This window comes from Aphelocoma coerulescens, chromosome 1 (genome assembly GCF_041296385.1).
Source record: "Aphelocoma coerulescens isolate FSJ_1873_10779 chromosome 1, UR_Acoe_1.0, whole genome shotgun sequence".
NCBI classification, from domain to species: domain Eukaryota; kingdom Metazoa; phylum Chordata; class Aves; order Passeriformes; family Corvidae; genus Aphelocoma; species Aphelocoma coerulescens.
Window position 1 is genome coordinate 78,359,129 of NC_091013.1, and position 27,491 is coordinate 78,386,619.

Consider the following 27,491-nt stretch of genomic DNA (forward strand, 5'->3'; position numbering starts at 1 on the left):
TGCTGAGTCCCTTTCTGAATGAAAACAAAGTCATAAAGTGCTTATCACTAGTGCTAGCAATTTTTTTTTTTTTTAATATACAGAAAGTTACATCTGTATGATGGGTGGCGTGCGCACTGTACCTTCAACATCGAGGGGAGGTGAACTTCGTACATTTGTAGGGCTTCTCTGTACTGAATAGCATAAAACAAAGTTCCGGCTATGTGTTGGGAAATATTTCAGCAACAGATTTCCCTGTATCTCCTGGACGCGCAGACATTCCTGACAGATCAGTTTCTTTAAAGCGGTCTTTGAAATCCACGACTTAATGATTGTCCGGATAGCTACACCTGTAGTTGAGAGTCAGTGACCCATTGTCTGTATGCTGTTAAAATCAGGAGTGAATTCGGGTAGAGCCCATGAGATATGCTGGTATAATTTTGTAAGACTGAAATCAGTGTCTCGGGAGTTCTCATAGATTAGTGTAAAATAGAAGGTTTTTCTCCAGCCTTTCTGTTATGATTGTGCTGTGCTCCTATACATACATCCGTGATCATCACTAAAATTTCCTCCTAAAGTTTCAGCTGCAACTGAATGCTTGTTTGGTCTCTGAGATACTTTAATGTATTAAGGCATAAAACATTACTTGCAACAAGTAGTCTTAATCTGCAGGACAGCTGTATCTGCTATTGTGGCATTAGGTCATCTTCTTTCATATTGTTAGACTGCTCTGGAAATTCCTTACGAGTCTCATCACCATCAGCTCTCAGGTTGCATTGGTTTTAATATACTCTTTTCTTTTTGGAATTTAAGTGCTAGATAGGAGTAGACAAGCTGTTTAATGGGAGAAGTTAGTGCATTAAATAGATAATAGTCATCCAGTTGCAGTTGAGACTTTTCTTTCCCATTGATTTTTTCCTTCTCCACTGGGAATTGTGGTCTTGTAATGCTGATATTAATAGATGATATTTCAGGTGACCTGTCTTGTTTCAGTATATTAAAAAAAAAAAGCAGCTATTTAATTTGATAATAATGCAATTGTATAATTAGAGCATGTGTTACTGAAAATATTTGAAGTATTCAGAAGTAGTTCAGTGCAGTATTTTGAGATAACCTTAGTATTTGTTTTCCAAGCTTTGACTGTTACCTCCTGTATTATGTTGCTGTAGAAGACAATTACAGTTTTACAGATAAGTTGTTGAATTCATTTTCGAAATAAACACATTCCTTGAATTAAGACATGAGTAAAACTCTGATAGATCCAAGTCCTCTTTCCTCCCTGCTCTCAGAGAAATTTTGTTTAAGAATGCAAAAATTTAATCTAATTTGGTATTGATGCCCCAAACATCGTGGTTTCCCTGGGAGGTAATTATAGCAACCCTCATTGCTAAAAAATTAGGCTATTTTAAAATTTTAATGTGATACACATTACTTAAAATTTCCCCTTTTATCTTGGCATCGCAACTACAGCTTCACTCCCATCTTACACATTTTGGCATAAATTAATGTCATTAAGTCAAAGAAGGCTTGTTGTCCTAGTCCTGGTTTAAGAAAAGAACCAGGTCACCTGCCTTTTTATTTTTAACTCAGAGAAACCACTGTTCAGATGCTTTGTTATTTGGTGCTTTCTTACTGAGTTCTGTGACACTGAGTATATGCCTTCATGCAACAAGTCAAGTTGCCATATGTCTAACACATTGGATCTGATTATTTTTTCACATCTACTGATATAAATCAGGAATAACTTTAATTAGAAGTAAAAAGCCCCACTTTGCCTATAAAATTGATTTAATAGGACTCATACATGTTGTTGGTTAAATTAGAAGGCAAGTCTGAAAGGAGCGCTGACAGATGTTCTTTCTAAAGAAAAAGCTCTAATAGTTTTTTATAGACGTAGATAGATCTTCATTCCATAACACTATAGATAGGGGTCTCTGTTAAGTATATAAGCATATTTATGTACATACAAATGTATATACTATATATCTAGCCTGCAAGGTCTAATGTTTTTTCTTCCAACATGAATGCAGCAGTTATTTGTCGTCATCCCAACTTTCAAAGTTGAAGGATGCAATAGGTTCCTGATGTTTATACTTAGCTGTAGTTTTTTGTGCTTTCCTTCACCAATGACTAGGCTTGAAGTACGCAGTAAAATATTGTTTTGTGTTTTCATGGACGAAAAATTCTGTGTGTGTATTTAATACTACTGTACCATGCAGAGAGTTCTCAATGGTAGAAGGAGCTACTGAGAGCCGCTCTGGGCATGTGGAGAGCCTTGAGTAGAGCAGGAAGGAGCATCCAAAGGGCAAAAGATTGGGTGGACACCCAAGAGGGGTGTCCATAGGGCAGAGCAGCAAGAAGGCTGTGCAAACAGGTTGTGTCTTATGAGTGGTAGTGCAAGAATGTATTTGAAATGTATCTTCTAAGCAATGCGTTCATGAGTACAGCTGTACTGTCAATTGTCAGAGATTCTGTAGAATGAAATGCAGTAATGAAGTATTTGAGATATATTACACTAAAATACAGCAAAAATAAGTTACTGAATTTTTTATCACTTGTAATCTTGGTCTCAATTTTAGCTGAGTGTGACTTTGCACAAACATTACTTTTTGTGGGACTGGGGGAAAATACTAAAAAGTGAACCTTGCTGTGTTGCAGCATTGAATCCACCCTATTCTCCTTGTTCCCAGACAACAGCTTTTAGCACTTCCCAGCACACATGATTTTCCAGCTTTTCTCTTATATTGGTTATTGGAGATGTTTTCCTGCAGTAGTTATACTAGAGGAGGTAGGGACCTGATCCTCAATCAGCATGGGTTCATTTTATGTTCCTGTGAGTTTGTAAATGTTTCCTGACGTGCCTGGATGGGTGAAGGATTGCTGCTGTTCACCTGGAACATGCTCACTGCAAACCCTCTCTTTTTTGAGAGCTGGAACTAGGAGGATTATAGGGCTCACGTCCCACCAAAACAGCTGTGTATTTTTGGGAAAAGTGTGTGGTGATGAGACCTCCATCCATATCCCACCGTTGGCATTCATGAGTAGGCCTTGCTGGGGAAGGTTAGGGAAGCAGGGTGCACCAGGCAGGGAGGCAGAGCAGCAACAATGCGAGGAGAGGCAGCTCTTTTGTCACAGCTGCACGCAGCAAACGAACTGTGCAAGTACTGAGCATCTCATCAAGTTGCTGCCCTGCTGCCTCCTCAGTACCAGTTTGCTGCCTAGCCAAGTGCACTGACATCAGGAGGGTGGAGGCACGGCCTGTAGGGTTGGGGGGCCGTGCTCAGCACCTGAGTGTGAAGGTGATGGTTGGTGGGACCAAACTCAGCTGCCCAGTGCAATAAATCCCAGGATCTGCACACAGCTCTTGTGACTCCTTTGGCTCATGAGATCCTGGCAACAGTGCTCCCTGCATATTGCCCCATGACCGTCTCTGCCCTCTCACAGCCTTTGATCCCTGTGATGTTCCCACAAAGCTGAGTAATTGTGAAGGCAGCTCCTATCCATTCTAACATGTTCCTAAATCATGTTCCTGACAGAACACAGATGTCCCTCTATCCTCTTCATCTGAACCGCTGTCAAATGGTCTTTGGTTATGCACTCTGATCAGAGAAATCTGGAGCCAGATCCAGCTGCTCTCAAAACAAACAGTTGCCCTTGTCACCGGGCTCAGCTCAGTTTATTGGAGATAAATAATAAAATGTTGGGAACTTAATGGGAACATTGATTTATGACTTGTTTTTTAAGAAATAACTTGGTAATTATATGCACATCACAAGCAAATTTAATGATACATTCTCCTTTTGATTCCAGCTTTGTTACTGTGTTCCAGTTCAAAGGATGAATTTTACACCCACAAAGCCATAAATTTTGATGAATTATAAGTAGAGAACATGATACTATATGCTATATGTTTTCAAAGTAATATTTTCTGCCCTTAAGAGCTCTGCTATATGGGAATGGTGTCCCAGCACCAGTTGACATAGCTTGATTCTTTAAAAGTGCAATTTAGTATGTACTGAATTCTAGTTCCTTGCAGCAATTTTCACATTTGCTCCAGTTCTGTCTTGACTTGTGTCCAATACCAGGCTGAAAATAGAATCAAAATCAGAAAAACATAATTTGTCACTGATTTGAAAAGTCAAGTACTCTGCTCCCATCTAAGAGGCACAGACTATCCCTGAAGGAGCCGAGAGTGACTGGGCGTGCATTCAGAGGAGACTGTGTACCCCAAAGCACTGCGCTGATCTTTCTGGAACACAAGTTACAGCATTAATCTGACTAACTCCCATTTGATTTTATTCTCTGAATGGCCGATGTAACGTATTGCTTATAAAATTGTTACGTGAAAATCAATTATGTTGTACTTTTCTGTTCATTTAGAATGATTTCTGCTATTCTTTAAAGGGCCAGTTGAAAACACATTAAAGTAAGAACACTTTTTTCCTGTTTAATTCGGGAAGTTGCTACTGGCTGCCACCAAATAGTTTGAATTTAAGAACTGTCTTTTTGAATACAGCCCTTTCCTTGACAGTGGGAGAAAAGTGAACATAAAGGAAGTCATTTATGTTAGTGTGTAGGCTATTACTTATGTCACAGAACTACTGTAACTTCAAATTGCTTAATTGCAAGTGAATCCTCCAGTGAGCGGAGGTGGGGTTTTGGCACAGAAGTAGCAGTGTAGCAGCTTATATCAAACGTGGCTCCATCATAAACCTCTACCACTTCATCTCCATGAATACTACTCCTTTTACTAGCTTTTTACTTCTGTTCCTTTAACAAGTTGCTGCCACTAGCAGGAGAGGTAGCCAATTGATTTTTCTGTAAGATTTTGGAAAAAATTTGCACCAGTATTCTGAGCTCCTAACACTGAGCTCTGCTGTTGTAGAAATGACTTCTGCCTGTCCTTCTGAATGAAATAAGGTAATGTCAAGTGATACCCGTATCAGTGCTGTGAGGAGCTTATTCATTTAGTAGCTCAAGCTGGATGAGCTTTACATGAGTAACATCCTTCTCAAGAATGTGGGTGTGAAGCATGAAAATGGTGAAGAAAGGCACATTCTATGAGAAACTTCTAATTCCTAATTTCAGCAGGCAAACAGAATTTTTTTTTTTGAAAGTATAATAAACCCAGACTTTTGCCGAGTATCTTTCAACTTAACAGAGACAAAAGTCATTATACAGAAGGTCACACAAGCAGTCTGTAGTCAATCAATCTGTTATTTCATAGCCTGGAATAGAGCTGTGATGTCTCAAACAGGAACATTCTGGAAAATGTCATCAATATGAGCATCACAGTGGATTTTGGTTGTTTGTCTTGTTCAGTAGTTTAACATCTGATGCAAAGAAAATTCAGCCTCAGCAAATAAAATATTAAAAAAATTATCTGCACCCGAGGGCCTGCAGCGTTGTATTGACCTTGATGAAATTTTATTGAGTGTGAATTTGAGTATTTGACATCTAACGCTTAGACCAATCATAGCAGTACTGGCTTTCTTAATGTTTCTGCAGTTCCCAGCAGAATCTTAACTTCCCTGCAGTGCTTGGAGAAAAAGTGTTTTGGAAACATTCATACATTGCAGACATGTTTGCTGCCTGGAAGCAGCAAGCATATCCCTGCTGGGGAATAGGCTTGCCCACGGGCAGATCTGACCCACTGGCTGACAGAGCAGAGTGTGGGAGCACCAGTGGTAATCCCACAAAATTGATCTAAATTGCCTTGCATTTCTCTGCCTCTCCCCTGGCCAAAGTGTGCAGGTGCAAATGGAGGAAGACATAAGGGAGACGAGAATGCCATGATCATTAATATATGCCCCTACGGAAGCAGTGAGCCCTCACGGCTACATCAAAATGAGCATCCATGTCCTTCATTTGAAACTGTTTGAGCAGAGCCAGTTACCACCTCACAGCAGTTGGTTGTACTCTGATAAAATGCATAATGTTAATACAGAGGAGAGCCTCTTTCCTTCTATCTCTTGCGCTAATGTTAAAGGCTGCTATGAAGTGCTTTGAATAAAATAAATTGTTTTGTCTTGTATCCAGATTCTCTCTATATGTGTCTGTTTGCCAACTCTCAAACTAAGTTTCAAAATTAAGACGAAAAACATCTGTGGTTTCTCCATAGGTTTTGAAGGGATAAATACCTATGCAGAGCTGCATATGAAATTAGGTCCAGTTACACTGGGGAGATTGGTTCTTCTTCTATCTCAGCAGAAAACATTCCCTGAAAAGGACTGACATATAAAGCTTTTCATTTCCTATCAGTCAGCTGGAGTAGCACTGATGATTTTATGTAGTAGATACCAGTTGCATTAAAAGATGAACAGGGAGCATTAGCAATAGACCATCTACTATATTCTTACCTACTGAAGACGTTCTCTCTGCAGCACAGAACAGATCTTCTGTCCATTCCAGACCAGGCTGAAATTCAGAGATTAGCAAAGTGATCCCAGCTGGTGTTATAAGGGATAGCACCCTGAGATATTTATCCTTCACTGTCAAGGAGTTAGACTAGATGATGTAATAGGCAATTTCCATCCATAATATCTGTAATTCTTGTAGCTGAAAAGCAGCTGGGGATGCAGAACTTATAATTTCTGATTATTATTTAGCTCTGGTTTATTTTCTTCACAGTGCCACGAAATAGTATTGGGTAATATTCTTAATCTCAATGTTATTTATTAAATTAAGGCACAAGCATTTCTCTGTGAAGAGGACCCCAGTTTGTATGAACTGAGGAACAGAATGGTCTCAGGTTTATCTGCAAGTGGTGCTGAGCTCAGGCGCTGCACCCTCGCACGGTCCCATCTGGATCATCGTGAGCTGTTGCAGGCTGCTTGTTTTGCCTCCAGCTGTCAGTCGTCCTGCCCTGGATCCCCAAACAGTCCACTCCTGGGGATTATGCATCTTCCTCTCTTGAAACCAAATCTGCTGCTAGTCGTGGAGGTCTGCAAGCAGGGGGTGCTTTCATCTAAAGTACAAACATCTGGAATTGGGAAGTTGGTCTTCATAAAGAAAATATATTTTTATCTCATATAGAAGCAGTTAATAAATGAGTGCACCTTAAAATGTCCAGAAGCTAGAGAGCAAAACTATGTTTTTTTCCTGATTGTATTATCAAAAGCACTATTAAACCCCTAAAGATTATTTATTTTTTAAAATTTCAGATGATTGCTCATGTTGTGACTTTGCTTCTGCATTTCTGATTTCTGTCTGTTCCCGTTCATTCTATTCTTCAGCTATTGGGAATGGGACAGGGAGGGATGCTGGCTGTGCAGGACCTGCTAGGGAGTCTTCCTCCTTTCTGCATCATCAGAACATTGCTGGTTGCCAAAGGAGCCTTCTTTTTCAGTTCTGCTTTCCCCTAGCTGCAGCAATTTCAATGCTTATCTCTCCACTCCTGGCACTTGGGAATGTTGATAAATGTTTGTCTTCAGCTGGAGCCTTGATTCTTTGTTTACAACCTCTTTAATTCAATATTTTGGTGACCAGAAGGACAGGGAGAGAACAGTTTTTCTCTGCTTACATGATCATGGGGTATTAAATATTAAATATTAAAAATACCCAGACTGAAAATGACTGTTTTGCCATTTATCTTCTTTCAGATGGGCCAGATGCACACCTGCTCGTGTGTGCTTAGAGATCTGCAATCACCTAAGCACAAAGACTTGACTAAAATTGCTTTTGAAATATGAAAAAAGAAATGTTTTTCATTAATGAATGATCACCAGCAGTGAAGCTGGCAATTAAAGCCTTACACATCTGCTGAGTTTGTGATTGAACACTTGAAATTTGAAGCATTTAAAACTTTCAGCATCACAGTGCTGATTTGGCTGAGGTCCGCAGGCTCTCCTGCATTCAGCCGTGTGGATTCCTTTAGGAAGGGCTTTGCAACTCCCCAGGACACAGCAGTGGGAAGGAGTTCCCTAACCTGACTGACATACTTGAAGAAATTCTGATAGAAGCAAAGTGGTTTCTAGCTGATCCTGTTACGCTCTTCAGTGCTTCAACTTCTACGTTTAAAAATTTTAAGCACTCAAGTTTTTAACAGCATGCTGCTGGAACCCTTCGGAAGCTCAGCTAGGAGCCACTTAGCTTTTCCAAGGAAAAATCTTTGAAACTTTGTTAGGGTTAAGGAGGAACTGTCTGTGTACCTGGCTGCTCTCTTGGCAGTGTTCTATACAGCCCCTTTCTTTCCTAATTCCGTCTAGGTATCTTAGGATGCAAAAAAAATGGGATGGAGATGGAGAATGGAGATGGAGAATTTGAAACTGCATTTATGTAAATTTAGACTGAGTCATCTGGTATAGTGTGTGCAGTTCTGTCACCTCAGTGTGGGGTTTGTCTGTCCTTACTTAAACACTCTTAAGATGTCGAAGTCTAAAGGAATCACTCAATGTCTCTTCTAGACAAAAGAAATAAGTGGGTATTTATAAAGACTGAGTCCTCAGGCATGTATTAGATGCCAACCAGAGGATGAAATGAATCACTGTGGGTGCTTGCAGTTGGGCAGATGAGCCCTAGTGTTTATTTCCACAGGTATTGCAATCAAATGAAAGACATTTCAGAGGCAACAGAAAATGACTAGGGAATAGGCTAAAATCTCTGTCCTCCGAGAAGTTTGGAAAGTTTATGTTTGATTGCCTTAGGAAAGACATTTGTAAGAAGGGATGCAGTTAAAGTGGAAATTCTTTCCCCTTTGCCTTGAAAACCAAGGCAATGAAGCTGCAAGAAGAGAAAATGGAACTCAGAAAAAGAAAAAAACCCACAGTTTAAACTAGAAACCTTTTTCAAAAGAAGTTGTCTGAGTTTAAAAACCAGGATTATTTCAAGTTCATTTAGACAAATATATTTATAAAGATTTTCTCCATTTAATCATCAAAATAATTTTGAGGAACTCCTCTGTCTTCAGGACTTGAACTGGTTTTGCACTATTGGAGAGCAGGATGAGATCTAGCAGGAAGGACACATTTCTCTAGGAGGGCATCTTGTGAACAGTGGTGGCTGGCAGAGTGACAGTGGCTGTCGTGGCAGGGCTGCCACTGCTGAGATTGCTGCCTGGGGGTGCCAAAAGCTGGGTGCTGTGGTCAGAGAGCAGTGAGGTGCCAGGGGGAAGAGCAGTACTAGATAGTGAGCAGGCTGTACACATTAGGGAGGATGAACAGATCTTTCCAGAGGCCCTGCAGAGCCAAGAACCTGAGCTCCATGTTGAAAGGAAGGGGAGAAAAATGGAGATAAGCTTTGAGAGTCAAGAGTGGGAACTCTGAAGATGGAGAGGGATGGAGGTTTGTCACTTCTAACAGCATAAGTAAGGCCCCTGTTCCACCTGTGATTCAGCAGGTACAGAGAAGGTAAAATGCCCTGTGAACAGGTGGGAGAGATGATCCCCCTTGGGATGGGGCAGCAGAGCCAGCAGAGCCTCAACACTTAGAAGCTTCCAGAAGAGGAGGGTGGTGGGTATCAGAAGCTCTCTCCTGAGGAGACAGAAGCTCTCGTGCCAGGCTGCTGTGCTGTTGCAGAAGGTTTGCTGCTTGCCAAGTGCTCGCACATTAAGTGTTGCAAAGAGGCTGCCGAAGCTTGTTTGTCTCTTGGACTATGACCACTGCTGCTCATGCATGTGGGCACCAGTGATGCAGCCAGGGAAGACCCTGAGTGTCAGGAGTGACTACACATCTTGAGTGCAAGGGTGAAGTGTGCGGGTGCCCTGGGGTCTCCTCAATCCTGCTGGTGAAGGGGGAAGGCACATCTAGTTGGAGCAGGCACATCTAGTAGGCAGTCTGTAGCTGTGTTGGTGGTGTTGCTGGCAGGGCTATGATCTCCATGGACATGGGATATGCTCTGAGGAGCAAGGACTGCTGAGCAAGAATCTGACAAAGTGAGCTGAGGTCTTCTCTAATTGGCTGCACAACCTTGTGGAGGGGGCTTTAAATGATGCTTATTGGGGAAGGGGGTTCATTCTCTGAAGAAAAGGGTGAGCAGAAAGATGGAAGAATCTCTTGGGCTCACCTCATGAAAGCAGCATGTTCGGGAGCCCATCTCAAGTGCCAGTGCCCAAATGCAGGCAGCATGGGGAGCAAACAGGTGGCATTAGACATCCCCATGTTGCTACTGAGCTTGGACCTCCTGTGGGATTGCACACATCCTTGTGTGGAATGGCTCTCAGGCCAAGAGTGCTGCAGGAGATGGACACAGGCTCTTAAGGAAGGCCAGGCTGAGAAGGTGAGAAGCAGGAGCGGTACTGTATGCAAAGAGATGGCAGCTATGTGTGGGCAGTTCCCTTTGGACAAAGCAAGGAGGCCCAGAGCATGAGAGTCAGGAGCAGAGGGCAGCTGAGCAGAGGGGGTGTGGTGGTACCTCTGCTGCACGCTGTCTGGTCAAGAAGTGAAAGCAGAGGAAGCCTTTAGACAGCTAGATGAAACCTCAAAATAGCAAGCCTTGTTATTTATGAGGGACTTCGGCCAACTCAAAATCTATTAGAAGGGCAGTAGGTCTGAGCACAAGCAATGCAGGAGATTTTTGGAGTGTGCTGAAGACAGTGTCTTAACACAGGTGATCAGTGAGCTGACAGGGTGGGGATACTCTGCTGGAGCTATTGCTCACAAAAGAGGAGCAACTGGTTGAAGATCTGAAGGTTGAAGCATCTCTGGCTACAGTGATTCTGAGATGCTGGAGTTCCAAACACTCAGAGAAGTGGGAAAGACAAATAAGTGGAATGAATCACTACCTCATACTTCAGGAGAGAAGATTTTGGCTTCTTCATAGCTCCTTTTGTCAGGCTCCAATGGGAAACTATAGGGTAAATGGGCTCAAGATGCTTGTTGAGCTTTATGGACTCCTTGACACTCCCCTCAAAGCACCAGAATCGTTAATTTGTTCAAATGCAGAAAAAGATGTCAACAGAAATTGGAAGCAGGCATGGGAGACAATTGAGGCATGCAGGGATGGAGATAGGAAAGCCTTCAAGTCATGGCAATCAGGGGAGGTACTTGATGACTAGAGAAAAGGCCAGTGTCACACCCAGCACCAAGAAGGACAAGAAGAGTCCGGGGAACTACAGACCAATCAGCCTCAATTCTTGGGGAGGTTATGGAGCAAGTCCTTTTGGAATCCTTTTAGCACAGAAAGGGATAATAAGGCGGTGATTGAGAACAGCCAGGCAAAATCTTACCTCTTTATTTCCTTCAACACTCCTTACACACATTTATGACCTTTACCAAGGATGAATTGTACCTGATCAGCCTGATTGACTTCTGTCATGAGATGACTGGCTCAGTGGACGAAGGAATGTTGTCTGCCTTGACTTTAGGAAAGTCTTTGACATGTTCTCCCATAGTGTCATTAGAACCAAACTGATGAGATACAGACTGCTTGAGTGGGTGATGGGGTGGGTGGGATATGGGCTGGACCTTAGGGCTCAGATGTGGCCCTCAGAGTCACAGAGTCGAACTAGTAACCACTTACCTCTGCACGCCCTTCAGAGATTGATACTGGGACCAGCAGAAGACTTAACAGGATTGTCAGGGGATGGAGTGTGGGACATCTGAGGAGAGGCTAGGGAAGCTGTGTTTGTTCAGCTTTTCTGGAGAGAGAGCTTTGGGGGTATCTTGTTGCAGTCTACAGCTAAACTGAGCAGGGTGGGTAGGGAAGATGGAGCCAGGCTTTCTACGGGGGTACACAGTGGGAGAAGGATGAGAGGCAACAAAGCTGAAAGATGGGAGTTTAAAATCAGAATTAGGGAAGAAAATGATGTGTTATGAGGGTGTTTAGACACTGGCACAGGTTTCCCAGAGAGATGGGATTGTCATCCTTGGAGACAGTCAAAACTTGTCTGAGGAATGACCTGAGTAACCAGTTTTAACTCAAATTTGAGCAGGACACTGGTCTAGAAGACCTCCAGAGGTTTCTTCAAACCTATATGACTCAATGATTCAGTTGTGTTTTACAAATTATTCTGACACATAAGGGTTAGCCATGGCCTGATGTCTGAATTCAGAGTTATTTTAGGGAAGTTGTCTATTCTCTGCCATGCAAGAGGTCAGTCTGAGTATCTCCAGTGTTCCCCTATACCTTATATATCATCATGCCATCTGGAGCTTGGATGTGATCTGGTATGGCAATCATTGGATTAATTTACAGTTAGGAATAGCAATAATTTGTCTTTGATTTGTCTGTCGGCACATGAGCTGATAAGACTATTCCTCTTTGTGATGCATACAAATATTAATCAATCATCATAATCAAAAGGAGTTGTTGACATTTAATTGTTTAAGTAATACTCACTGGTTTACATTTACATTAAATCTTTTAATTTTGAGTAGCCATGAAGTTTTACAACCTCACCAGTAAATAAGTGGCACTGAGCACCCATATGGCATTGCAGTGGAGGAGGTGTATGGTCAAAGGCTATCTTTTACCTCCTTGTGTGGTAGAACTGTGCTTCTGGGAGATGTCACGTGTGCCATGCTACTAGGAGGTTTAGCTATTTTGCCTCCATCCAGTCTTGTTACTGGATACAGAAAAGAGGTGGAAATGTTTTCCTGGTCGTTCTCTGTCTCATGGGCAATGCATTGTCAGTAGCGGAAGAAGTAATACACCAGACTGCCCTTGCAGGCAGCTGTAAACAGGTGTCATGTCTCTTCTCACTGTTTTGTTTAGACATGGCCCTGGTTACAGAATGACATCTGTGGCAAAATGGCATTCACCAGTGATGAAATACAGCAAACTGAGAAGGTGAGCATAGCAGCTTTTTAACAACGCACAGCAACATGCCATAATAATTCTTGCCAGAGATGGAGAAAGACTTTGTGACTCCTTGGATCTGTTTTTGTTCTGGCTCTGAGCACATTATATCGAGCTCTGTTTATGACCTGTGTTTTAATAGTAAATCCTATTTTTGTCTGTACTTAATTTCTAAGATTTGACAGGAGTTGCTAGTGAAAAGGGGTGTGAGTTCATGGGGTTGTTTAGAATTGTCTGACAACATCTAGGCAACTGATTCAGCTTTCAGGAGAGAAAGATAACATGGGATTTTTTTTTTTTTTTCCATTCAGACTGCAGGAGAAGGGATGTTTACCAATTAAATAAGGTCAGGACTAGGAGATTGCTTGTACTGTCAAATCTTGAGGTAACCAAAATGATTTTTCCATGGTTAAGGAGTGCAGTATGTGTGTCAGGCATGAGAAAGACAGAGACAATTAATGGACTATTGCTCAGGTGTTCCAAGCTGCAAAACTTCTTGAGAATACAAAAAGCTGGTTTTCTTCCTCTCTGCTGTGGTACCAAGCATTGCTGCCTTCCATATGCTTGCTGTAAAAGCACTTTGGGACAACCAGAATGGAGATTTAATTTCACAATCAAACATTTCTATTACTCCCTATTCATGTCAGAGGAGTTGCCGGTGGAGTACTAATGTTCTCTCTGTAGGGGCTGAGGGAAATGCTGTATGGAGATGGGAAATGGCTGCTCTCACTTCTCTGCTTAAAGCTATTCTGTTTTGCTTTGTTGCTGCTGTGAGAAAATACATCTTTTCTATATGTGAAGAGTGGATTTTTCTGCCTGCTGAGCACAGGAAAGCTTCTGAATCTCTTTGAGAACATCCTATGAAATATGTTTGTAGTCCATTAGGCCTGAGGACTTCAACATCTGCCGTACCACTGAGAAGGGATGGTTTTTTGATATGTGATGATTTCACTCATATGGTGCTTCCATTGTGTTTTACAAGAGAACATACAACTTTTAAATCCTTTTGGCACTCGTAACTTAGCTCCCACAGAGAATTAAAGCGATTATCTGATATAGAGTTAACAAGAAAAACCTATTTCAGGGTTTGCATCTGTGTCGAGTTTATTTTTTTTTTTATAGGACCATAGAATAGTTTGGGTTGGAAGGACCTTTAAAGGTCATCTGGTCCAGTCTCCCTGGAATGAGCAGGGGCATCTTCAGCTAAATCAGGTTGCCCAGACAGAGCCCCATCCAACTTGACCTTGAATGTTTCCAGGAATGGGTCACCTACCACTTTTCTGGACAACCTGTTCCAGTGTTTCACCACCCTTGTAATATAAAACTTCTTTCTTTTATCTAGTCTAATTCTATCCTCTTCTAGTTTTAAACCATTTCCCTTGTTCTACTGCAACAGGCCTTGCTAAAAAGTTTGTCCCCCTCTTTCCTATAAGCCCTCTTATGCTCTTGTTAAGTGCATGCATTTCTTTTAAGTTAAAAGTGTAGATGCTTTCTTATAGTTTGATATAAGAAAAGAAACTTTTTGCAGTTGTACAAACCTAGTGTAGCCTGGTATACACTTTCTTCTTCCTGCTGTCATCAGGCCAGATGCCTCCTTCTGCAAAGGAAGGCAAGAGTACTCATGAGCAAGAGTAGGTAGAAAGCTCAGCTCTTGAACTGCTGAATCTGTAGGTCAGTAAGCAAAATTTGAGACTTTCAAAAGTGATTGTGGTTTTAGAATGAAATTCCTCTAATTAAGGGGCATTTTGACTATTACTTTCTAAAACAATTAGATGTCTATTCCAAAAGGCAGGAAAAGACCTAATATCTCTAAAATTTCAATGTGTGTTGTTGTGAGTCTGATCATAATGTCCATGTGTGCTTTTGATACAGTAGGAAAGCTTATAAACCCCATTTGTGCATCTCTCTCTGACTTCTGGCACTAGATCAAAATAGACAGGTGAAGAACCTCAGATTTGATTCAAACCTAGTAATTTAGGAGGAATAATGTTTTGCCATAAGTGACTTGGAAAATTCAAGAGAAAATTACATGGATATCACATGTGCTTTATTTGCCCAAAGATCTCTCACAAATTCATTCAAAATAATAATAGCCTCAACAGCAGTAGTAGTATAGAAAATAAACATTTATATACATAAGTATTTTGTTTAACACTGTAGTAGTAGTAAGAATGCAAATAAAGGCAGTTATGCACATACGTAGTTTGGTGAACACCTATTAAAGTAAAATAGCATAGAAGTGCTTGAAGCATGTCGTGATTTTCTTTTGATGAACTTGACTTTCCTGATAATTTGAAAGATGACTGAAGAGTCATAGTTTGTCAGGAAAGTAAACCAAAATAAATTGCATCTTTATAATGTTCTTTATTAGAAAATACTCTAGGGAGCATAGAGAGTTTAAAAACTCAATGCCTTTTCCTGGTCATACTTTCATCACAAAATAATAGCATTTTCTTGCAGACTATTTCAAATTAATTATTTTAAATTAGTGAGATAGTTGGTGAGTGATAGTTTTTGAGAGCTGTTTTTGAGAGTGAAGTGGCTCCTTTGTTATGTGCAACTAGCCTTATAAGCAGTATTAATTATGCCACATTGTAAAACTCTTCCTATTTAAATGGTGAAGTAAGATACAGGGAATGAATAATAATATTTCGTATCTGTTGTTGCGAGGGGCATATGGCAGGTAGAAGATAAAGAGGAATAAAACTGGAGAAAAATAGTGCGTTAAAAGATCTGTTAATTGAACTGTGCTACAGTTCCCTAATCTCACAATTTTTTAAAATTATTCTTCCGTAGCCTCAGACCATTCGGCAAACTCTTCAAAAGACACTGCAGCATTTTGAGCATCAGGTTATTGGGTAAGTGTTAATGTGAGGTAGTGAAAGGTGCATGGTAATGTTTTGCTCTGTGCCTCCCAATTCACAGCTCTGCATGATAAGCTTTTTAATTTAATCCTAAATTTTTTCTCTCAAATTCTTAAAGATGCTTTGGAATAACCATACATAATCTGGATGTAAATGGTAAACTGCTGTTCAGTCCTGCTTCTGTACACTCCCATCAGATGACGACTGCTTAATTAACTGTAATGTTTCTTATAAAAAGAGAATAGGAAATCTTTTTCAGTCATAGAATATCAGGCTGGAAAGGGACCTCAAAGCTCATCTAGTCCAACCTTTCTTGACAGAAGCATGGTCTAGACAAGATGGCTCAGCACTCTGTCCAGCTGAATCCTGAAACTGCCCATCATTGAAAGGTCTTTACCACCACCTTTACCACAACTTCTGAAAGACATTTGTTGACTTTGCATTTGTATAAGGAGTTGTTATAACTTTATTTTTTTTTGTGTAGTTACAGAGATGCAGAGAAGAATTTTCACAATATATCAAACAGATGCTCCTATACAGACTGCTCTGGCAATGAAGAAACTGAAGATGTCTCAGGAATTCTCCAGTGTACGGCTAATGTACTTGGTAGGTATTTTTTCAAGGGAATTTGTTTCCTTTAGTTGGAAGGAAAGTTTACTGACCGTCCTAATGCCAATGATGAAGCAAGAAATTTTTGCTACAACCGTGGAAATTTAGGATATAGGCAGCAACATAACAGTGCACTGTTACTACATTGGTCTCCTTTTCTACATACATTTTGAGTCTTTAAGACAATCCAGACTGATTGTCAGTGAAGGCAGTGAATGTGTGTTGTGCAATACCCAGTGATTAGAGAAGTTTCAAAGGCTTTTGGCAAGTGGACTTGTTTTGGAATTATCTCTGGTGTTTTTATAGGGCTTCTGCAAAACAACAGACACTCTTATCATTTGTGTGGACAGAGGGCCTGAGAAACATCAGGGTGTACCTGAGACATGAAACATTCTGGAAACTTAGATTTTCTTTGGCAAGAAGCACAACACTGAAATCTGACTGTGTATGATAACTGAAGATAAGATTTAGCTTTCCATGACAGGGGAATATCGTGAGGTGATACTCTGCTCACATTCTGGTCTTTACCATTGTATTCTGCTGACTTCAAATACTTTTGGAGGATATGCATTGTGTATCTGTCTTTCCTACTGCAAACTGTTAAACAGACTTGGTGTGCTCTGTGAAACAGCAAACATGTTCTAGTTGAGAGATGACTGTGTTTTCACTGACTTTCAAAATGCTTTTTTTTTGCTATCTGCTGCCTTATTCTGTAAAATACTAGATGCTGTCAGGGATGTTCTGCATGCCTTTGACTGCTGCTAGAAGGAGTTGGAATTTTGTATTTTGCATGTGTGGTCATGGAGAGAATTTACAACAAATTAAATTTTAAACATGTCCAGTGTTAGATAGCTCTTTTCTTTATTTAAAAATATTTGCATGTTAGCTGTCTAAAACAAATGCTATGAGTGATATGGCAGGACTCATGCAAAGCAGAGACTTTTCATGTTACCAGGTACATTTTAATATCATAAAAATCCAGACTAGACATTCAGTACTTATTTCACCATGACACAAAGTATGTGTTCTAAGAAACAGTTATGAATAATTTTTCACCTTCAGAGTGCTTTTAAAGCAATATGTTAGTATTAGTACCTCAGCATGGCTGCGTAATGTGCAACCTGTTTCTTCAGTGGTATCCTCACAGTGCGTGTTTATTAGGGGCAGACTGGACTTTGGGGACCAAAGTGTAGGGATAACATCTAAGCATTACTATCTTGGGGAACTATTAAAGTGGGCTTTGTTGAAAATTAGTTTGCAGAGACTTTTTCTTGGACAAGTTCACCTCATAAAGAATGAGTTCTTAGCAAAAAAACCCTCCCATTCACTATGAGCAAAACACTGAGATAATTTAAAAGCAATGCTTCTCCTTATCTGGGAGAAGAACATAAGGGAATGAGCAGTTAACCCAGCTTCTTTATTTTAATTGTAGCTCCTATCACAACAGGTAAATAATTAATGGAGGCTGTGTAATTAATTCTCACATACGCAGTTATTTTTTGGGTTGAATAAGAACTGGTAAGAGCCACCTCTATGAAAGAGGGATGTAACCACTGAGGTATGTATAGAACAACTGGCATTGCTGAGGCAGGAGGAAAGCATGGATCTGACTGTGATGAAGGCTCGAGAAACTGTTGGACCAAATCTGGCTCTTAGTTTATATGAGCAGTAAGAGGCACTTTCTCTCTAGGGCTGGAAGAAAATGTTTCCCTAAAGATGCTTGGAAGCAGCTTCCTGCTCTCTGACCTTAGAAACTGCCAACATGATTCACCTCTCCCAATCCTCTAACCGCCTCTAAAATAGTCATTTGGCATTCCTTATTCATCAGAAGAGTGTAAATGCTGAGATCATTGGTAAGCTTGGAAGACTGTGAGCAGATGCTTCACACTGTGGTCCTGGTGCTTACACTGCTCGCAGGAAAGTGCTGACTGCAAGCTGTTCACTGAGCTCGATGCATGTGACTTATCATGTATGAATACTGCTAACTTTCCTCTTGTCAAGTCAGCATTAAAGTGTGTTACCATCTTCCTGCAGTAGGGACCTGATTCTCCTTGTCCCCTTGCTGAGTTGCTCCCCCTACAAGTCTAGACATCAATAGAAGCCTCCCTGCTTTAAACCACTGTAATTAAAGGAACCCATGTCCATCATGTTCACATGCTGTAAACTGTGTCTGATACCAGATGAATCACACAGTTTTCCTTTGCAATGACAGCTTCTGAGGCTGGAATATTTAATTTAACTTTCTATCCCTTCACAATAGTCCAGACAGCTTCATGATGGACTCTGCTTTCATTAATTGGTGCATGCATACTTTTATAGTGTCCTTCATAAGCATATAGAAACAGAGAATCCTTTAGGTTGAAAAAGACCTTTAAGATCATCAAGTCCAATTGTTAATGCAGCACTGCAGAGTCCACCACTAAACTCTGTTCAGAGGAGATTGACAGTGTAGGTTTGAACTTTAGAAATAATGATAAGAAAAAGATTTCCATGACGAAGTATGTTCTGTGGATTACTACCACATTTCTTTCTTAGGTGACTATAAACTTATACTGAGGTATGTTAGAAAAGTTGTATCTGAAGAGATTTCCTATTTGACCTTGGGCAAGTTTTTATTCTTTCTGTGCCTCAATTGCCTATCTGTATAATGGAGATAACAGGATTTTTTAAATCCTTTAAACCATATGTCAATGCTATTCAGATTTCAACCTTCTTGAAGTGAAGACAATTTCATCCCCCTTGTACATCCTGCATTTTGAGCAATGTGACTGCTTTTGTCCTCATGATTTAAAGTAATTTGATTTCAAGTAAGATTAGAGTGTGCATTTTTACTTTAGTGCTCCCAAAATAAAGCAGGAGACCTTCATGTAGCTGCAAATTAAAACTTTGGCAACAGGAAATTGGGGATGAAAACTTTTTTTGTTGTTCTGTAACTACTATTGTAAGGAATTTATTCCGGGACATAGAGCCTTCATGACCTATCTCCTGTTTATTTTTTTGGCAGATATTCAAAGAAGGTCTGTGCTACTGAGCTTTACAAAGCAGTAGAGAAATGCCCGATTTTCCCTTTTGAACCCCACTCAGTACTGCTGATCTATCACGTGATATTTCTCACATCCCAAATGCAGGAGTCAGATAAAAACTGTACAACCTTCACCTCACCTCCTCCAAACACTCTATTCAGACACTGCAAACAATTAATGTAGCCTTTATGAACATGAGCTATTTATCACTCTTCAGTCCTTTACAGGGAAAAAAAAGAAAGGAGCTTCACTAAGGCAGTTACCAGTCTTTTAAATGGCATTGGTATTTCCTTTGGAGCCTCTTTGCATCTTGCTGAGGAACTCTGTAATCTGTTCTCACTTTGATAGTAAAACTAATGAAAAGTAACCTAAATTCATATAAAAAGAGCTGTTGTGCAAAATCTGCAAAGCAGCAGTAGCTGTTCATACCCAGTCTCTAATGACCTGGTAGAAGTGTTGTCTTTGAAAGCCCATTTGTGTATTTTAGACTTCAGTATCTAAATTGCAGGTACTGCAGCACCATGTTAGATACACTGTATAAATAACACTTGGTCGCACAGTCGGGAGTTACAAATGCACTGGTATCAGATCGATGTTTTCAGCAGAAAGGCCTGGAGAAGTAATTTTACCCATCTGACTTTCCACTGCTTAAGGTACAGAAAAACATTCTCCCCCATTTTTTTAAATTCAAGCAAATAATTTATCCATCAGGGTTCTTTTTCATCTCTTACAAAAATTTGGCTCCTAAAATTTTACTACAGTTACTTCATTTTCCTTAAAAAATGCATGGCACATGTCAGTGGCTGTTAAGTCAGCTCTGCATGTGGACTCTGGTGTATTGCAAGAATTTTTTCCATTAGGCATTTGAAACTTATGGGATAATAATGGTCCTTCTTTTGATTCTGCTTCAGAGAGTGGTGTGAGGACTTTGCTTGTCTGTATATCTTTCTGGGAATCTTCTGTTTGGAGTGTGATACCACGCAGCTGCAATTCCCTAGGGATTCCCTAATCCCCTGCTGATAAGTTGTATGGAATCCTGGCCCAGAGCCCTGTCCTGTTAGGGAGATAAATCATGTTTCTGCATTCAGCCTCCCCAAGACACCGAGGAGGAGGTGGAATTCATTGTTAGTGTAAGGTTTTAGAGAGTTCTTGCTCTGGGTGACATTTGCTTGTCACTACCAAAGAGAACATGTGCTGCAGGCTGCTTTATATAGGGCAACTCAATTCGTGCCTAAATATATCTTGCAGGGCTGATCCTTCATTTAGTACAAAGGGCATAATTCCATAAAAGTAATTTTTTCTCTGTACATTTGTCAAAGTTAAAGATCTGTGTTTCCTTTATGAAACTAAGAAAATCTCAGCTCTTACATGAGGCAGTGGCATGAAACTGTGTCAGGGCAGGTTTAGGCTGGATGTTAGGAAAAGGTTCTTCACCCAGAGGGTGGCTGAGAGCTTCACTGATGTGAAGGCTGTTCAGTTTTTATTGCTCCACTGCTGAGCACTTGGGAAGTGGTCACGACACCAAACCTGACAGAATTCAAGAAGTGCTTGGACAATGTTCTTAGGTACATGGTGTGATTCTTGGGGCTGTCCTGTGTAGGAGTTGGATTTTGGTGATCCTCCTAGGTCCCTTCCAACTCAGAAGATTTGATGGTTCTATGATACTCTGTTGTTAAAGAGAAATAAATTTGGGATCATTCTGGTAACTATTAAATAACTGCTGAGAAATAATATATTTGAAGAGGCAGGAAATAATTGAAACGGAGGTGCCAGGACAGATCTTAGCCTACCATGAGATTAGACCAGGTGTAGTATTTGGAAAAGGTAAACAAAGGTTTGGCACACTGACTGCTTGAGAGGTGTCTGAGAACTGTAAATGCTTCTATATTGAAAGTATATAAATTTCCATCACTTCCCTTTGCACTAAGAACTGCAGATAGTCATTAGGATGCAACTAATTTGGGATCCACGGCCTGATTTATAATTAAAGTTGTTGGTTTACAAACGGCGTAAAAGGAAATGTTACACGGCCCAGAGGATTGGCAATACTAATGGATTCTAATAATACTTTATCCTGGGGGGTCCAAACTATACACACAGGGCTCCTGTTATTGAGCAGATGTTACAGTGCACTGGCAACACAAAAGTAATCTAAACAAAAAGCACGTAATTCTTGTGATTTCAAAACTGAGATGAGTACATCTCAATTAGGAAAGGACAAACATTTATGCCAAATGGCCTTAGACATCCCACTCTTCTCAAATCAGAGCTATTTATTGTTAGAAAGCAGATGAACTACCAGCAGATAGTGAGCGGTTTGAAGTTATGATGTACAATAGCATCTTGTAGAAGTCTATTTATAAAGAACATATTCTGGCCATGATTCATTGACTAACTGTAGGTGTTTGTCTTTATCTGAGGTACTGTGAGGCATCTTGTGGCCTCTGTCAAACCTTCAAAAATGTGTAGGTCTCCCTTAGGTCCCACATCTTGGCAGATACAGTAACTATCTGTTGGTTCTTTTGTAGATGTCTTGAATGCCTTATGGAGACTCAAGGAGTATTAGATTTCTATATTTAGTCAGATGAGTTGAGCCCTTTATATATGTGAGGAGTTATGAGAGATGATTTTGCATTTCATGGGAAGAGTTTTTAGATTTCATTGCAATTTATTTGTTCCAGGAAGTGAAGTTCTGCTCCCTATGTTAATTCAAAGACATATATATTTATTTTAATGAAAAAAAAGGAAATGAAAAAAACCCTTATTACCATTTAATCTCTAGAGTTCTCATAAAGCAAACCTGGTTGGCCTAATTTTTAGGAATTGCCAATCTAATGATTGCAGTTTTCATTTAATAAGCCCTGTGCAAATATAAGAAGTGAGCTTTCCAAGTTGTGGTGGGGGACATAAAATCATGATAACCTTGCTTCACGTAGCTTGGCGTTGCTTGCAGAATTGGCTGCTACTGATAGCACTGTATGAGGGCAAAAGCCTCTTCTGCTGCCTGTTCTTAATATCTCATCTGAGCTTCCTGTGTCAATAGTTTTGAGCAGAATCTTTTATATATATATACTGAGAACGGGTGATCAGATCCTCACCAAGAGGCAGTAATTACAATGGTATTTCTATCGTTGGTCAGAGGACAAGGAAAGAAACCAGCTCATTCAAAGTGGATAAAATAATATAGGGGAACAAGTGTCAGGAATTTTTTTTTACAGTAGTTCTCATTTATATTCTGTGAAATCTTGAAAGATATGCAGGCCCTGTATGTCACTGTAGGAGAAGTGTTGTACAGATTTTACAGTTGTGTCACAACCAGATGTAAGGGCATAAAATGATGTTATTGTATTTATATAAAAACCACCAAAAAGGTAATATAAAAATGCTATATGGGTTCCCAGGATGATATAAATTCACAATCATAATGAAGTAATATCAAAGTAATTTATACAGTAATTAGATACTGGCATTAGGCTCGCTTACAAGCCAAATGATTCATCTAATGTACCTTCGGCATTGGTCTGTACACAAGAAAACCTTTTTTGTTCAGAGACTCAAAGTTGCTTTCCCTACCATCTGAAATCATTCTTTGGAATTCTGAACTGCCACCTGTCTTTCTGTCCAAAGGTCTGTTTAAGGAAAAGAGGTTAGTGATGCCAAAAATTTGATAATCCAAAAGCATTTAAGAGATACTTGCTATAACTGAAGGTGGCAAATTCTACTTCTGTTCACAGTATGAGGTCTGGAATTGCATATTTAATTGTTCCAGCCCCTTAAGCTTTGATATTTACAGATTCTGAATGGTATCTCAGAAAAAAAAAAAGATATTTTTCAATGCCAAATGAGTCAGATGCTGGCCACTCTGCAGCCATTGTCTTCATTATTTAGTTTTAGGAAAAACTGGATGGCTTGTAACTGCTTCTGCATGCTGTACCAGTTAATGGATTACTTTGATTTTTTTATCACATCGTTTATCTTCTGATTGTTTCTGAAGAGCCTATGATTTGTGATTTTCTTTGTAGGAACAGATTCTTATCTAATTTCTCCACTTCATAATGTACAAAATTCTTAAAAATATTGTACTAATTCCTTGACATTTGGTAGGGTTTTTGCAGTTTACATTAACTGCTGAAAAGAAAGTGAAGACCTTTTGCTAGCATGTTATTACAGGATGAAGTCATCTATTTCTGCTCCAGTTCAGTGAAATACTTAATTTGTACTTTGAACCTGTGCTTAAAGACTTTGGTAATTTTGGATCTGCCTGACAAGTATAGGATCTCTTCTCTTAATGTCTTTGAGACATATTTTCAAAGAATAATAATTTGCCATAGATCCCAAAGTGCTTTTCAGTGGAGGCCTGTAGCAATATTTTCATTCTATCGTTGCTTTGCCTCTATTTCCAATGTACATGTTTAATTTCTCTCCAGTATAGACTAGAATAAAAGTGACATTATAAGGAAAAGCAACAAAAATAAACTTCTAAGGAAGAAACATTAAAATTATGATGTGTGATTTGTCCTCCCAACTTAGCTTAAATAGTAGGAGCACAGTAGATCCCTCTCCAGGATGAAAGCGAATTGAGACCAGTGAATTTTTAGAACTTCATTCAGTATATTAGTAGAAGGTTTGTAAATAACAGAAGCTCAAAATAACGAATTACTTCAGTTGGGGAGCAGCAGAGTGTGTTGGGATGGTTTTTGGTTTATTTTAAATCACTACCATTTAGTGGAGTGTCTTGGTGAAACCAAGGAAGACCTTTACCTCCATATCAATTGCACGCCAGTGCTCATTAGGAAGCCATTTCGGGGTCATACATGAGGTGATAAGAGAGTGCAGTGGCCTCTGCATTTGGGAGTGCTGGGCCCTCATACAGATATCAAATATTATTTTTTTTCTGGGAAGCTGAATAAGAATTTTGCTTAGAGGTCCACAGTGAAAAAGAAAGAATGGAAATGCCAGCTTTTCAGAATAGAATAGCAAATTGTCAGTTTTGATGAACAGAAGTTGACTCACATTTTCAATGCCATATTCAATTTGAATTATTCCACTGCAAAATCAAACAGAAAAAAAATTTGAGCGTGAGATGAATTTGAAAAGATTGGACTTTTTATGTAGATGCATAACCTGAAGGTTATAAGAAGATTATTTTGATTTTGTTTGTCTTTTCTCAGCATAAAAGAAAAAACCAAAGGAAATACCATATACATTGAAATTGGAAATCATACTGAATGTAATATTTAAAGATAACAACTAGCCCACAGAAGTCTCCAAATGTAATAAAGTATGCACTATAGAGACAGTGACTTCTGGGATTCATTTTTTTAGCAAGAAGGTTTTTCTACATGTAATAAAACTATCTCCCAATCTGGTAATGTACTGAATTTATCTGGGATAGAGTTAATTTCTCCTCAGTAGCTGGTACATTGGTGTGTTTTGGATTCAGTATGAGAATAATGTTGATAACATGCTGATGTTTTGGTCGTTGCTAAGTAGTGTTTATCCTTAGCCAAGGACTTTTTTTGTGTCTCATGCTCTGCCAATGAGGAGGGGCACAAGAAAGCTGGGAGGCAGTGCAGCTGAGACTCAAACTGTCCAAAGGGACATTCCACACCATTAGAATGTCATGCCCAGTATATAAACTGGAGGAGTGACCTGGATGGGGACAGAATCTGGCTTTAGTGGTGAGAAATTGAATTGTGCATCACTTGTCTTATCATGTGGGTTTTATTTTTCTCTTTTTCATCATTATTACTACTTAATATTATTATTATTGTTATATTTTCCTTTTGTTTCAATTATTAACCTGCTCTTATCTCAACCTACAAGTTTTACTTTTGATTTTCCTCCCCATTCCACTGGGCTGGGGGGTTGAGCAAGTGTCTGTATGGTGTTTAGTTGCCAGCTGGGCTTAAACCACAACAGGTATGTACAGAAATAGGGGTAGGGAATCCACAGAAGATATGCAAAAGATTTGGATCATTTATATGGTAGCAAGTGAGAAGGTTATAATGAAGTATGTACAGAATTAGTGGTATGTGAGCATCTGTTCATCATCTGTTTCAATAAGAGAGGCAGGAATAAGTCAGTAAAAATACCTTTCAAATATTCTGTGCAACTTTACACAAAGACATCACTGAAGCGAATAGCTTTGCAGAGAAGTCCAGAAAAAAATTAGTTTGCATGTGTTTGTATAATAGGAATTTTTTAACAAATATTTTTAATTCAAAGATAAACATCATGCTTCATGCAAAAATTGATGTCTTATTGGTAAGGCTTAGGAAGAAACTTCCTTGCTAGGTACATTATACTTTTTGGGTTTTGAAGGTTGTTTGACTTACTTTAATTTTCTTAGTATATCATAGTGTCTGTTATTATAGAGAAAATTCAGACTAACACAGACCAGCAGTTTGGTTGAGTTGGGTCATATCCATTTTTCTATTAGAGCTAATCTAATTTTCTGCTGGTACTATGTGTAACTCAATTCAAAGCTCAAATGTTTTTAAAAGTAGTGGGACGTCCTCAAGCCAGGTCATTTACCTGAGTTTCATAGTATAATTCACGTTGCTTGGAGTCAGTATGTTGTGTCCAGACTGAATAGCCAGGTCTCCAGGGCGGACAACAAGACCAATCTAAGACAATCAGCAAAACCTGAGGCTGAATACTGAGACACAGTTCCCAGTAATGATAACGAGACGAGGCTCGCATTCGTAGCAGCAGAGTCCAGGAGTGAGGAGTTCTGCAAACCTCATTTCCAGTTAGTGGCGCCGGGGCAGCCGAGTGCTCCGCTGTAATTGTATCATACACTGGAAAGGCACTTCACCTGCGCTGTCGCTTTGGGCAGCTTTGTGGGATGTATTTGGCCATTTGTATGAATAGCCCAGGGGGTTCTGATGCTGTCCTGTTCCCATGCTTTCACAGCCTCTGCAATCTTACAGCCTTGGGTGCCCCTGCTAGACTGCTCACTTTTACATACAAACTTCTAAAGCTGCTCTCTCTTCACGATACAGAACAATGAGATTTGAAAGTATGAATACCTGTTTGTGTATACATATAAATATGATGATTTTTTAGCTACTTCCTATTAATATCCAGTTACGACATTATTGGTATGGGTTAGAATTTAAATTTTTTTGGGTTATAGTGAGTATTTTTTGGTAAGATATTACAATACCATGTTATGCAGACGTAATGGTAATGAGTCAGGAATTGGCACACAGTCTTCTGAGTCAGGATATTAGGGGGCATTGTGTACCAGAGGTACTTTCTTTTGGCTTAGCTGCAGAGCTGACCATCTGTGGTCATAAAAGATCCTGGGAATATTTTTGTAATAACCTAGTTTAGTGACCAAATTTCTTTATGAGTAATGACATCTGAATGAAGTTTCCCAAGTTACTGCTATTACTTCTTCTATAAAATATGCTTTGTCATGTTCTCATGTTGTCATATTTATGTATGTAATTTAATGTATTTTAATTTGCTATTAATCACATAAAAGGTCCAAACAAAATTATCATTGCAGATTGCAAAGCTGGGGAACACTGAAATCCCTTGTGAATACTGACTGTGTTAACCATGCCTGTGTTCAGTCACTGCCTTGAGATTATTAAAGGTTATTGTCTGCAAACAACATGACTTCTGCCCCTGTTATACCTCGGGTATAAAAGTCACTAAGCACTCTGTTCTTCCGAAATTAAAAGCCTAAAAGCAGTCTAAACAATGAGAAGTTCAGTGATCTGCTGGGATATTACCAATGTTATAAACCATGCAGAATACACATTAAAATAAAGGGCCTGTTGTGCCCTCAGGAAAGAAATAACTGCCCTTCATTTCTGTTCAAATGCAAGATAAATTTTAAGGTGTTTGACTAGTTGACTGAAATGTAATTCTATATGATTTCAATGTAGTGAAGAAACTGTGTTGTTAATTCCTGTATTAATTTCCTTTGAAAACTCTGGATATTTGTAATTCACAGACAACTGATTAATATTTCTTTTTATACTGTTACATCTTAAAACAATACAAACATCTGATTAATTTTGTAACTCTACTATGACATGGGGATTATATACTGATGAAACTTAATAGAGTGTATCTTCCTTGAAATAAGACAGAGGAAAATGCTTAATGACCATCTCAAAAATATTTTTTGTAGGTTATCCTTAAAATGGTAAATAACAAACTGGAACAGGATTTGATACACATTTCCATTACTGGTATTTTTTCATCCCTTCAGCAGTGCCAGCCTTATCACCTCTGTAAATTAAAACCTTTTGAATTTATG

At 39.5% G+C, this 27,491-nt stretch overlaps 1 protein-coding gene across 2 annotated transcripts in view; it reads left to right on the forward strand.

Moving 5' to 3' along the window:
• Window positions 1-27,491, forward strand: part of GUCY1A2 (guanylate cyclase 1 soluble subunit alpha 2) — a 141,058-nt gene that overhangs the window by 546 nt on the left and 113,021 nt on the right. For both annotated transcript variants that reach the window (XM_069014608.1, XM_069014616.1), the window contains exons 2-3: window positions 15,511-15,572; window positions 16,063-16,184. In XM_069014608.1, the coding sequence (XP_068870709.1) occupies window positions 15,511-15,572; window positions 16,063-16,184 (184 nt within the window). The remainder of the gene's footprint in view (window positions 1-15,510; window positions 15,573-16,062; window positions 16,185-27,491) is intronic.